This window comes from Varanus komodoensis, unplaced genomic scaffold (assembly GCF_004798865.1).
Source record: "Varanus komodoensis strain SLA01 unplaced genomic scaffold, ASM479886v1 scaffold14_1, whole genome shotgun sequence".
NCBI lineage: Eukaryota > Metazoa > Chordata > Lepidosauria > Squamata > Varanidae > Varanus > Varanus komodoensis.
In genome coordinates this window covers 24,192,686-24,206,634 of record NW_025335438.1, presented here as the reverse complement: position 1 = coordinate 24,206,634, position 13,949 = coordinate 24,192,686, and the positions used below count along the sequence as shown (strand labels likewise).

The 13,949-nt window shown below is 40.2% G+C and overlaps 1 protein-coding gene across 1 annotated transcript in view; it reads left to right on the top strand.

Moving 5' to 3' along the window:
• The window catches only part of TAF4B (TATA-box binding protein associated factor 4b), a 64,507-nt gene that overhangs the window by 15,038 nt on the left and 35,520 nt on the right, over nucleotides 1-13,949 (top strand). The window contains exons 6-9 of the mRNA XM_044424426.1: nucleotides 4,424-4,513; nucleotides 6,806-7,471; nucleotides 9,322-9,457; nucleotides 10,387-10,492. Of these exons, the coding sequence (XP_044280361.1) occupies nucleotides 4,424-4,513; nucleotides 6,806-7,471; nucleotides 9,322-9,457; nucleotides 10,387-10,492 (998 nt within the window). The remainder of the gene's footprint in view (nucleotides 1-4,423; nucleotides 4,514-6,805; nucleotides 7,472-9,321; nucleotides 9,458-10,386; nucleotides 10,493-13,949) is intronic.

Sequence of the window (13,949 nt, the reverse complement as noted above, 5' to 3'; positions counted from 1 at the left end):
TGTCTGGAAAGTGATTTCACTGGGACTTCAGCTGTGCCCAGGCTTGCACTCTTAAGCATATTGCATCTAGAAAACCCTGCAATTGTCGAAACTCATTGTGCTTCTTATATGCATCTTCAGTCCTTGGTGTGATATAGAAGAGAGCAATTAGGTATAATAACCTTACATACGTGATGTACTATAATATCAGAGGCATTTCATGGGTTCACACAACTCTTGCCCTTGGCTGTTTTGTTCATCAGTTATTTGATGATTAGTAGTTCAATTGCACTACAAGTTCTCTATAGTGCATTCTGAGGGAAGGAGAACAACTTATTGTCAAACTTCCTGGGGAAGGGAGAATATTGGAAATTGCACTGGAAAAAGTGTTGCTTGAGGGGGAATGATGGCATTTTGAAGTGATTCTTTCAGATTTTCTATGATGTTCCCAAGTATACATACATTACTTACAATAGAAATAGAGAAGCATACAATAGAGAAGTAGAGTTGGAAAGTGCCACTTAAGCCATCAAGACCAACCTCCTGCACATCTGGCATCTGGCCTCTAATTTGACCCCATTTCATGTCTTCACTCTGGGATAATTGAGAAGAGAATCTAGCCTTTTTCTTTGTGGCAACCTTTTAAGCTCTTGAAGAGTGCTAACATATCTCCCCTCAGTCTTCTCAAGGCTGAACATGCCATTTCTTTCAGCTTCTCATAGGGCTTTGTTTCCAGTACTGTGATCATCTTTGTTGCCCTTCTCTGAACCTTTTCTAGTTTATCTGCATATTTCATAACTTGTGCCCAGAACTAGAAGCTGAGTAGAAGGGAAATAGTACTTTATGTGATTTGGAAGTGTTACTTTTTATACAGCCTAAAATACCATATGCCTTTTTGCAGCCACATCATATTCTTGACTTATTTAAGTTTGTGATCTACATCAGTTCTGAGACCCTTCTCACTTACAAGATGGGGATACTTGGCTCAGCAATCTTCTAATTATGCATTGGGATTCTTTTGCCTAGCTGCAAAACTTTGCATTTGTTCCTGTTAAATTTCATTTTGTTTCTTTTCAGTCCAGCACTCCAGCCTATCAAATTAACTTTTTGTTTCTGTCCTCTAGAGTACTGACTATACCATCCAATGTTGTCCTATCTGCAAATTTCATAAGCATTTCCTGGACCATTTTGTCCACATCATTAATAAAAATGTCAAACACTAGTTCCAGTTCTGAACACTGTGGTATCCCACTTGGGTTTCCACACTTAGAAGGTGTCATTGAGAAGTGTTCTTTAGTCAACTGCTTCTGTAGACGACTGTGGTCCATGGACAGTTGTTCTATCTAGGCCACTTTGAACCAGCTTGGTAATCAGGTTATTATGGGGCACTTTGTAAAAAGCTTTAGTGAAGTTAAGATAGCTTATCTTCACAATATTCCCACAGTCCACTGAGGAATTATCCAATCAAAGAATGAGATCAGATTAATCCAGTAGGATCTGTTCTTAACAAATCTTTGTTGGATCCTAGTAATCACAGTTTTCAAGGTATTTGCAAACTAATTTTTCTGGTCAGCTGCAAAATTTTCCCAGGGAATGATATTGGTCTCACTTGCTTGAAGTTGCAGGTTGCTTTTTCTCTTTTTGAAGATGAGGACAAAATTGGCCCCTCTCTAGTCATCTGACACTTTACATGACCTTGGTGATAATAGTGGTTCTGAGAGCCCTTCTGCTGGTCCTTTTATTAATCTATGATGTCGTCCCTATGGCCTTGGAGATCTGAACTTGTTCCAAGTAATGAGGTGTTTCTTGACTACTTGCCTATCAATCTCAAGCCACAATTCTCCCCTTTCAGCTTGTATTTCAACATTGTCATGGAGCTCATACATCCTCTTTTGGGACAAGACTGAGGCAACATAGAAATTGAATTCTTTTAGCATCTCTTGCATCCCTTGCTAAGCTCAGTTCAGTTCATTCTCAGCTTTAACTTTCCTGGCACCTTTTTTGCTATCGGTTCATCTGTAAGCTTTTGTGAAGCCACACGGGCTTCTGTTACCTTCTCTCCTTGTTAGAATGGTTTGTAATTGTGCCTTTTAGAATTTTCTTTTTTTAATTCCCACCTATCTTGAATTCCTTTCTCATTAGAATTGCTTAGCATTAAACCTTATTTACCATTGTCCTGAGTTTATTAAAATTGCCATTCCTAAAATCCAGGGTACATGTTTTGTTATGCTTGGCTTTTGCTTATTTAGAATCAAGAATTCAGGTACTGCATGGTCACTTTTCCCTAGAGTTTCCATAACTTCCACTTTACCCACTAGGTTATCCCTGTTTGTTAGAATCAAGCTAAGATAGCTAATCCTCTCATTCCTTCTTTCTGTAAGAAGACGCTATCAGCAACATGTCAGGAATTTCTTGGGGGGGCTGTGTTTGGAATAGTATGCAGAGATACTATATTAACATATACTATACCATTTAACATATACTGTGACTGTGCCTCCCTTTCTGTTCATTCTTCCTGAGCAACTTCAGTTGCTGAATTCCAGTCATAGGAGTCCTCCACCAAGTTTCAGTTGTATTCATTTAAAGTTGCATTCACTCTTCTTAAGGGTTCAAGTGCATCCTGTTTGTTTTGCACACTCTGAGTATTTGTGTATAGAAATGGAAGCCCCCATTTTTTAATATATAAACTACCTTCCTACATTTTTGGAAAACTGTTACTGAGAGCCATTAGAGCTGCTCTTTCTCTTGTGGTACATAGGCCTTTGTCCATTGTTATTCCCAAGTTTACATCTCTCTTCCCTGTAAAATTCAGCTTAAAACCCTTCAGATGAATTTTTTCATGCTGTAGCCAAACACATTTTCCGCTGTCCATTACCAGCAATCCATCTTCCAGGAAGTGTAGCCCACATCATCTTCATAGCCAGGCATTCACTAGGAGTATTTTATTTTCCCTTTCTATTCCTATTCCAAGTACTGGATGGATGAGAAGACAATCTGAGTCACAAAGTTAATTGGGTTTCCTTCCCAAAGATTCAAAGCCTGACATGAACCCTTGCTTGGCAGGATCATTTGTTTCTGGATGAGGAACATGGATGAGAAGGAAGGGGTAAGAGTCATTGAACTTTATGAGTATTGGCAATCCTTAACTCTCACCTGTAATCTGTCCTTCATTGAGATAGTGTGCTTGGCAAGCCCATGGGTCTTTGTGACATACATGGGTATCCATCCCATGCAACAGGAAGTCTTCCACAACTACCACTCTTCTCTTCTTGTAGGCCTTCATTCACTGCCCAGTTTGACTGATCTGCTGCCTCTTGCTTGCTGTTCCATGTGCCACCCAGTTATTCTTCTTCCGCAGGCTTTCCTCCAGTCTCATCCTTAAGTACCTAGAAGTGGTTTGATAGTTGCGCTCCTTCCACTAGTACAGAGTGTCTTCTAGTTCTGCTGCTGTCACTGCTTTCTAGTAGTTTTCTCTTCCATGGATGACTCCAGGTTCTAGTGTTATGGGAGAGGGAGAAAAATCTCTTCCTTTCCGTCTTCTCCACACTATGCATTATTTTATTCTATCATGTCTCCTGCTATTCACTGTTCAAACACAGAACCATCACTGGACAGTCTTTTTGGCCATAGTCACTGTTCCCTTTTTGATGCTAGTGCACGTATTCTATTGATTGCGTGTGCCATTGGGTCATCTCTTTCAACCCAAGGGCCAGGTTGGCCACCCCTCCTAGTTGAGCCCAAGATTCCACACCCTGTTTTAGAGACCTGCAGCTTATTGTGTCATAACTGCTATAAGGTTGACTTGGCATTCAACTCATTTTATTTAGCAAGATTACTGTAGAATAGTGAAATTGTGTTCAGTAACGCTACCATAACTATTGGTTTGACCCACATAGGTCGGGTACAAGGCAGTACCTCTTAAGTATATCTGTTTGTGGTACAAATGCCAGTAGTAAATGGAAATAAAAGAGGATAAAAACAATAGATATTGATTTGCTTTGTCTCATTGTCATGCTCCTGAAAGCAAGACTGTAAGCTTTATATTCTAAGATAGTCGAAAGGAGACTCGATTACTGTGTAGAACCATCTTTCTGTAGTCATGTAGCAGGAAGTATTTTATAGCACAGTTCCCTCCCTCAAGGCATGTGTGCTGCCAAGTATTTTTTTTCTCATCTAAGTGCATTTCCAGGAATAACTTGGAAATCCACCTCCTTCATTTGCCCCTTTGGCTTGTTCCTTACCTGTGAAAATTGGTCTTAAACAGAATACTGTTCACAGCAGGCATATAACCTTTATTTAATTCATAATGTAGTCAAATAAAATATGCAGCCTGTCAAGTTCTTCATTAGTCCTAGAATGTCAGTGAGCTGCTGGGCTCTGTTGTGGGCATATTCAGAGGCAGAACACATTGCATTTGTGCTACAATTAATTTTATTCTACCTAGGATGCTAAAATTGAACCTGAAGAATTTACCAAGAAACTGTACATTGAGCTGAAATCTTCTCCCCAGCCAAATCTAGTACCCTTTCTGAAGGTATGTCTTGATCAATATATTCTACATTTCAAGTATGCTTTTTATGTAGTGAAGTTTCTGGCCTTTCTGCTGAAAGGTTGGTTTGGAGATCCAGGACAATTAAATGGTAAAGCAAAGCAGCATGATAACAGTTAGGAAAGTGAAACCTAAAGCCTCCCCAAAGAAATTCCGTCTGTTCTTGCCTACAATGGTACTGTGAGCGCATGAAGTTGTTGGCTTGACAGGTGGATCCTTGTGTCTGCAACAGCAAGCCAAATGTGTCACAGGCAGATAGGAACCTGTGAGTATATTTTCAGGGAGTGCAGCAAGGATGCCACTTTGTACTACCTCTCTGTATGCATTTCTGCTTCCAGATATTCAAAACATAATTTGGTACCTAGTCTAGATTTCTTTGCAATTCAGCTTATGTATGTGTAGTGCATGGAGGATGGACTTGAAGCATTAGCTGAAACTTCATGCCCCTTAATTAAGTTTATGACTGTTAAACTTTCTGCATACATCAGGCAATAGTCTAGGTATTTATGGTACCAGACAGGCTTCCCTCTCATCAGATACAGTGAGACAAAGGCTAGGAAACTGTAATCTCCTGTGTCTTCTCAGTAGATAAATACTAGTTGTAAGGAAGAACAGGTCATCTGCAACTTTCCTATGCAAATACTAACCATTGAAGAAACTTGCAATGTCAAAAGCAGCCTTTCTCAACTGAAGCTCTTCAGAGCTTTGGGATTTCTGTCAGCCTTCAACAGCATGGTCAATGGTGAGAGCTGTAGTCTAAAATGTCTGCAGGAGAGCAAATTGGTGAAGTCTGATTGAAACTAATCCTTTGGCAGTAAGCTTTGCCTCTCCATTTGACAATTATTTCCAAGTCAATGGTCAATCTAAGAGCATATTCCCATGTTCAGGTTGCTTACAATAACAATGTAGCTGCTCTCATGGAATTTGAGGAGTATTCTGCTACAGTCAAATGGAGCTGGACTTTTGTTTTCATTATAGATCTATAAGTTGCTATACTCTTAGTAGCTTGATGGAAATGGACTGACTATATAAAAAACACCGATCAGTTACAACATCCAAAAGCATAATGTTTAAATTTCATTTTAGAGATATATAGGGTATAATCTGAGGACTGGCACCTTGCATTAAGATTATTCAGTGTTGATGAATGGATTCTATTGCCAAATAGTGTTGCCATTTCCCTGAAGATGGTGGGATAGGCAGGAGTGTGTATGCAAGCCCCATAGCTAGCATCCCTTTTCACAGCTCTTCCTCGGGCTATTGTGTGACCAGTGTAAAGATCCAAAGAGGGTTTCAAAGGTGCAGTTTTCAATGAGTTTAGGCAGGAAGCAGTCCTAGAACTTCCAGTATTCCCCATCTAGACATGCTGGGCAGGGACTTCTGGGACCTGAGGGGCTTTCCAGTTTAAACATGCAGATACACCCTAAATCTGTGTGGATGTGCTGAAAAGTCTCTTATCAGGAATTTCTGTAATTGAGAGCTCCAATAAAATATTCCTGGTCAGACATAAATGCATAGAAAATCATCTAAGTTCTTCACACTGACTGCAGCATGAACTGAAGTGGAGCCCGTGGAAGCACTGGCTGTGGGCCTTATATGTGCAGCTCTGTCCCCTACAGTTTTCTCCTACCTGTGTTCAGAAGAATGTCTGAATTGGGCTAATATCAATTACACAATCCCACCTTAGAAAGATTTCATGCTACTAAAACTACAGAAGTTGAACAGTTTGACCAGCGATGCTGTGAAACTTTGAACAGCTCTCTAATTGCTAATTTAAAACCAAAGAGTTAATTTGGCAGGTGTGGGATAAAAATTAGCTCTACAGGATAGAAGGTCATTCCCTGCTATGCACTTCACAAGTTCAGCTTGCTTAAAGATGTACACAGATGCCTTCCTTCTCCAGCAGATGTGGTTGTTTCTATGTTATATGTTTAGTACATATAGGATGCCCAGGAAAACTGCTGGCTGTGCACCTGCCTGTAAGATGTAAAGGCCTGGCTTCCATCAGACTTCCCTCAGAGCATTTCATCATTGTGCCTAAGACTTCTGCTAAAGTGCAGGTTTGTTCATGATTGTGAAGGCAAACAACTGGAACTTTGGCAAGCTTTCTTGACGATCAAATGTGTTGTGTTTCAGACTTTACCAGGGCTGCTACTGATCATTTTAATTTGGCAGTGGCATTGATAACATCAAATGGGGTTTTCTCCATAGCATAACACTGCATGGATTGTGAAAGGGAAATGCCAATTCTAATTTTCTGTTTCCTTCCTTGCCTAGAAAAGTGTGTTTGCCTTACGGCAGTTAATGCCTAACACAGAGACCTTTATACAACAGTGTCTTCAGCAATCCGTACCACAAACAGCTGTTTCCACTACTGCCATGTCAACTACTTCCATAGTTGCTAATAGCAGTCCTGTGACTACAACCTCACTTCTTTCTGCAAGACCAGTTTCTAGGACTCCAGTTGGGATACTTTCCCCACAAACAGGCACAGTCTCCTGTACATCTTTAACAAGGAAATCTGGCTCTCTCCCACTCATTCAGCCAGTCCATGCAGCTTCCATCCAAGGTGCCAGTGCTAATACCTCCACTCAACTGACACTAGGAATAAGTACGGTGAAGGCTGTCTGTCCAACCTCCTCCTCACCAATGGTAACAACAGGCACTACTGCGCTTCAGGGTGTAAAACCAGTCCATATCCCTGCAGCCTCATCAGCCACACTTGTTGCTTGTAGTTCTGTAAAATCAGTCTCATCATCTGCTATGACAACATCCCTTCCAGTGGTAAAGCCAGCCTCGACTACAGCTTCAGCAACCTTGGCTAAAGCAGTAAAAGCTTCTGTTCAAACTGGAATGCCAGTTACTGGGGCACCAATTACCATCAGAGTTGCACATCCCAATTCCCTCCTTTCCCAGCCGGTTCGGACATCACAGGCTATAAAGGTAAAGCAGCTGGTAAGAACTTTGCTTGGGACTAACTCTGCAAAGCTTTGGGGTGCATGTGCGCTTGCGGAGATTGGTCCCTTGAATTGGATAACTGATACTGCCTATGTGTGCAGATAAGCTGTCCTGCCCAATTTGTGTCTGGACCTGCCACCTCCTTGCAAGACCCCAAGAGATTTGCAGAAAGGGACTATTCCTTTTTCACTAAGAAGTCCCTTAATTTCTGTGTGGGAAATCAGCTGTCAACAGAGGCTACCACAGTTGTGAGAGTATCATGCTGCTGCTAATGTCAGGGGGACCTTCAAAATTGATAGCGATTCCCACTGACAGGAAGGACTAGATTTAACAAGCAACAACCAAATAGTTCAGCTTTCTGTAAGTGGACTTTGGAATGGCTTTCTGTTTTGTTGTGTTTTTCAGGACCCCATATACCTGGACAGTTCCTTGCTAAAACAGAAATTTTGAGCCCTTTACATATTTCACTTTAGAACTGGGACTTGGGGCTTGACGGTTTAGTCCCTTCTATCTACTTGAAGTTGGTGGCAAAACCAAGGGACACTTGGGACTTGAGACCACCAACAAACCCATCAAAGAGTTTGCTGCTCTATGTCCCCTTTTCCACTGCTTATGAATTGGGTTTTGCAATTCTTTTTAGGCAGGTGCACAGCTTTGTTTCTTAGTGATCATAGCCAGCCCCTCCATGATATTGTTGGGAGGTCCTTGAAGAGGCACCCCATGGGGGCTGTGAGACTAGGGAACCGACCTTTTCAAATCTCTTTCAAGGAAAGGTTAAAACTAAAGTCAAGGTGCAGCAAGCCTGAAATGGTTTGTGGCAGAATGTGGGAGGAACACCTTTTGCCAGCCATCCCAAAGTGCTGCCAGTGAACTCTTGGAACACTTGCTTCTGGCAGTCACCTGCTAGCCACTTTGTGGAAGCAGCCAAAGGGCTTTTGTTGCTCTTGCCAACTGACTCACTTGGAGTTGGGGATGATCCATGATGGGTCATCTTGTCTGGGCTTTGGTGACATGACACCCCAGGTTGGGTCAGACAGATCCTATTACAAGCCATGACTTGTCAAGGCCTCTAACCCAAAAGTAAGGCACCATGGTAAGCTTGTTTCAAGTTTGCACGACATGCAAACCCTGTAATTGTTACAGCTGCTCGACACTGGCCAAAAAGCTGATGATCACTCATGTAGGTAAACCGAACATTCTTACTGACTGACTAGAAATGTTAGTAGAGGTGTTAAGAAATAGTTCACAGAGATTATGTAAAACAGAGCATTTATCAACAGGTTAAAGAATGCATCTGCCTTAACAACAGACTGTCCAATCCTAGAGACAGAAGAAGAAAACTAGGTTCTTTCATTCACATTCATTTGTGGGTATCCATAATGTACTCCAATGTCTAAGTATGTTTTGATAGGATGGAGACAGTAAGTCTCCAACTGACATCCTGCTCATAGATTGTTGTTATTGTTGGATATTCCTTTCTTGCACTGCTCTCCCAAAACTAAGCTGGTAAAGCTGGATTTACTGTACGGTTCATTTCCATGCAATAGGTTGGAGAGCAACTATTTTTATTCTGTATAAAATGTATCTGATGGTGAGAATGCACATACTATGTAGCATTCCATAGTTGTGTTTCAGGTGAGGCTTCCTGAGAACAACCTCTCCTGTTTGAACTACTGCATTGAACCCAAATTTCTAAGTTATTTAGTATGTTAGCTATCTAAAGTATATCTCAGCTGCACCTGTTATCATCTACATTGTCCTTTATGTTTGTACCTTTGTGCTTAGTACTTTCTCTGTATTAAGTACATCAAATGTTGATGTAACTTATTCTCTAGATAGTCCAACAGCCTCCAGGAAGCATCCTGAAAAAAGTGACCACGCTCCAGCCGGCATCAGCACTCCCTATTGTGAACAAATTAGATGGGAAAATGCCTTTAAATGCTTTTATCCAGGCTAGCCAACTTCCTTCAGGTACTGTTAGATTCTTTGGCTGAGTTCAGACATCACATTACACTATAGCTTAGAACCCAAACAGTGGCTTAATTTACCAGATTTACACCATGCTCGTACACCTGGGTTTTGTTCACCATTCAGCCATGAAGCCCCACTGACGTTGGGCTACTCACTCATTCTTAACCTAACTTTCCTCACAGGGTTGTTTGTGAGGGGAAAATGGAGCTATGTAAGTTGCCTGGGATTTCCCACAAGAGGAGAAAAGGAGGGATAGAAATGTAATGTGCAGAGACCTCCAGCCAAAGCAGTGTTGAAAGAAAGAACTTGAATGGCTCAGAATGCTCTAGTCAAAGTGTGTGTGTGTGTTGGGTAGGTCTGGAGAACTAGACTTGGTGTTAGTTCCATAGTTTAACAGCAACTATTTCAGCATTCATTCTTGATCTATTAGATGGAGAAAAATAATAATTCTCCAGTGATAGATGCTGCTCTGTGGATACTGGAACATTTCAGCCTCTTGGGAAAGACCCATACACATTGCATAGCAAATATGTAACTATTCAACTGTGCTAAAAACAAAGGTGTGTTAAAACCCTTTGGAGAACTCTTGGTTACAAAGCAGGGGGTATTTGCTTAAAGATGGGCATTATTGATGGCCTTACTTTTGGAATATACAGACTGTAGGCACATTCCAGCAAAGTAATTTTTTTAATTAACTCCACTTGGAGCTGACTCATATCTAATGCACAAATGTTTGACAATTAGAAGCAACACAGTAATTCATATTTGGATAAAATAATCCATGCAAATACTGCTGCTGAGAACTGGGTTTGTGACCATGACACAACTATGCTGATTTCATTTTAGTCTTTCCAGATTTCTCTTTCACATATACATTGCATGTCATCTTGGATTTTGCTTTATGCTGTGGATTGTTCTTCTTTTTTTAGGCTCTATTGTGAAACAAATTACCCTGCCAGGAAACAAAATTCTGTCGCTTCAAGCATCTCCTGTTCAGAGGAATAAAATAAGAGAGAACGGAACAACATCCTTCAGGTAAAAAATAAACAGTCGGAAGTTTGTGTGGGTATAGGGAAGCTTGACTTAAAAGAAAAGAAAAAGAGCAAGCAGCAAGAGAGATGCCTCAATAAATATTTAAGATTTCTGATGGGTGTTCTCACTTCCTTGGTTTCAGTATTCTAGTGTTAATGAAGGGGGAGCCAAAAAATTTTGCCCAGGCAGCTATTCCAAATATTAACCCAATCAAGCTGCAAGATATTTTTTGCTTGTAAAGTCCGGGCTTTTATTTAGCCAGCTGATAACTGTATTTTACTTTCTTCTCTCCATGATATGTTTGTTTGCACATGCATGTGATACTGTATTTACACAAAACCTCACATCGATTTTAGTCCATTTTCTAACTAATCCATTGATTAGTTTTAAACATTCAAATGTGCAAGAATTGATATTTGTCTTTAATATAAACACATACTAGGAAATACTTAAATGTTTTGCTCTTTTTTATAATACACCGTAATGCAATTTGTAGTGTTCATTTTAGCTTTAAAATCATCATTCCAGAAATTTATGAACAAAGAACATTTTTCAGTGAATCTTATCAATTTGCTTGTTAAAGTAACTCCCTGAAAAGTGACTTTTCATTAACACTTCATTAAAAGTGACTTTTCATTCCATATTTTTCTAAGCTATTCTGACATTGCTACAGCTTGTGAGTTGCTCCAGTAAAAGACTATAAGTTTTTCTGCTACTGGAACTCCTAATTCCTGGCCTGTGTATTCTATTCATAGATAGGACCTTTGGACTAAAAAAAACCTTGTTGGGCTATTTCCTGAATATTATCTAGGATGTAATAAAGATTTAAGTGTTAATCAGGTGGTCATAGATGATTCTAGTAGTCTTATTGTTGGAAATAAAGACATAATTGGGCTTTTTATCTTGGGAAATGTCAACTTTGGATACTCACTGGAAGGAAAGCCCCTACCAAGTTCCTCTTACATCAAAACTGGCATAGAGATTGATGCCAATCTCTATAGCTTAGCTTGGAGGATGAATGGGGAAGAAGAATGTTTACATGATTGGTTCAATCTGGGGGTAGCTAAGTGACTCCTACAGGTAGCGATGTTTCCCTGGGCATCTCCCTTGGTGCCCACCTAAGGCCCTCAGCCTCTCCCACTTTTTATGTTTAAAAGTTAGTTTTCCTTACCAGCAGTTGGGATCCCTTCAATGCAAAGTGAGGGCCTTCAGCCACTGTGGTCTCCAATGAATTCCTGTGGGCCATACATGGGGCCTCAGAGACATTTGGAGGAAAGAAAGACAGGTTGGTGTTCTCCTCTGCAGTACACCCGAGTCACTGAAAAGAAAAATGGGAAAAAAGGACAAAGGGGCTTCTGTCATTTCTGGCAAGCAGGGCTGGCAGGGGCCAAGGAAGAACAAAGGGGCATCAATGAGATGCTTTGGAGAAAGAACAGCAAGAAGGTAGACTGGGCTGAGGGGAGTGCAAGCTAGGAGCAGTTGTGGAGAAGGTTTGGGGCTTTTACGTAAAGAGAAGGAGGAGAGGGAAAGTTTAGGGTGGGAGTTGGAAGATCATGAAAAAGGGTAAATGTAGGGAAAGTTGAGTTTACAGAGAGACTGCAGTTGGGTGGCAGTGCAGGGGCTAGAGAGAAAGCTTTCCTTCTGTGAAACAGGCTTCTCTTAAAAGAGGGTTCAAATGGAATTAGTATTATTTTGGTCTGTTGGACTATCTCTGCCTTGTATTGTCTGTTCTTGGCAAGTTACTTGTTCATTTGTTTGTAACCAAGCACACCCTTTAGGGTGGTCATTGTGTGATGTGTCTAGGGCATTGTCTCTAATTGCCAGATGTGCCTGTGAGGCCAAAAAGTTTGATCTAGTGTCCCACTCTAAATTTAGGTACCAAGTAATTGCAGAATGCAGCCCCCTAAACCAGCACTTTACTATGTGTTATAACTGTATCAGGATTTGGCAGAGTTTATGCTATGCACGAAATGGTTTTGGTGTGGCGTAGAAGATCAGAATGACAGTGGTAGCTTGTATAAAAGTGTCAGTATTGCTTGTTTCCCTACTACCAGTACTCCACTCCATTAGTGGAATGCCATAGAAGGGGTCTTTCATGTCAAAAATATGGGGCTGTTCTAGCTTTAGGCATCAGATCTGGCACCCTTGCAATTAATACCATCTAATGTTCTAGCAAAGTCTTCGTGTGGAAGTACACTGCAAGGTAATAGTGGTAATAATTAATGAGTCTCCAGGAAGATTGGCCACCTCTGTCCACAGACCCTAATTTAAAAGGTTATATTTAAATTATAATGTTTATAATATTATAAATTTATAATATGTATAATTATATACAATTATATTTATAATATATATAATTATATAAGGCTGTGTGCTTGTCTACTTTAGGGAGCAGAAAATCCTTATGTTAAAAGAACAATATAAAAAATTTGATTCCTGAAAATAGCATTGAAGATGGGTAGCACATATTGGTTATAAATCCGAGTATGTGGAGCTAGTGAAAATTTTTTATATATTGTAGAGGTAATTGAATATACTCAGTCATAATTCCCAGTCACAGGAACTGGAATATTGAATAAAAGTATTTCTTTGATTTAAGAGTATTTTCAGCATTGTGATTAATTCTTTAGCAGATCTATGGAAAATTAAGATATCAACAAATGTGTGAGCTAGCTTCTTGTCTGATGTTCACCTTAGTGATGTAGTTCTCCTTTTCTGCTATTTTGCAAAAACTGCTTAAGGTTCCTCTCAATTTTGTGAAAATTCTCAATTTGCTTTCTGTATATGTGGGAGGATTCTTAAAGGACAGAGCAATGACTACAGATTAATATATAACTGCTTAAAATCTGATAATGGTACCTGCCTAATCCCAGATTAAATTCAAATTGCTCCATGAAGATTTGATTAGCAGCCTCTGGCTGGCATCTTACAGGCTGTAGTTCAAGCCTGTCCTTATTTTTAGAACAATGGAGTAATTAAAATAGAATTAGGTGTATGGCCAATACTTGAACAGCAGAGGGTGCCAAAGACTTGCTTGTTCATTCACTTGAATTTACTAAATGGGCTTTATGGAATTTGAGGATCAGAAGGAATGCAGTTCAAAGACCTGACTAGCTTGGAATTCTTTCATATATTAGGATGCCTTATATAAGCCAAGCAGCTATAATGTTTAAGCAGAGAGAAGAGGCTTAAGAGTGGGCAGAATAAGTGAAAGGGCTCCATGTGAATGGTTCTTACTAGTAGTTGGATAAATATCAAATGGACTGTAACTAGTGAGACTGCTACACTCCTGCCTATTGTCTTGTGTCAGCAGGATTGGCCACTGGTGCTGTGAAATACCAGTTTAAAGACTAAACCTGGAATCAATGAAAATGCTTGCTTCTGGTAAGGACATGTCAACAGAAATTTCTTGTGAGTTCTGCTGACCTGATCCATTCTGGAAGCAAGTGAGTTGCTTTTT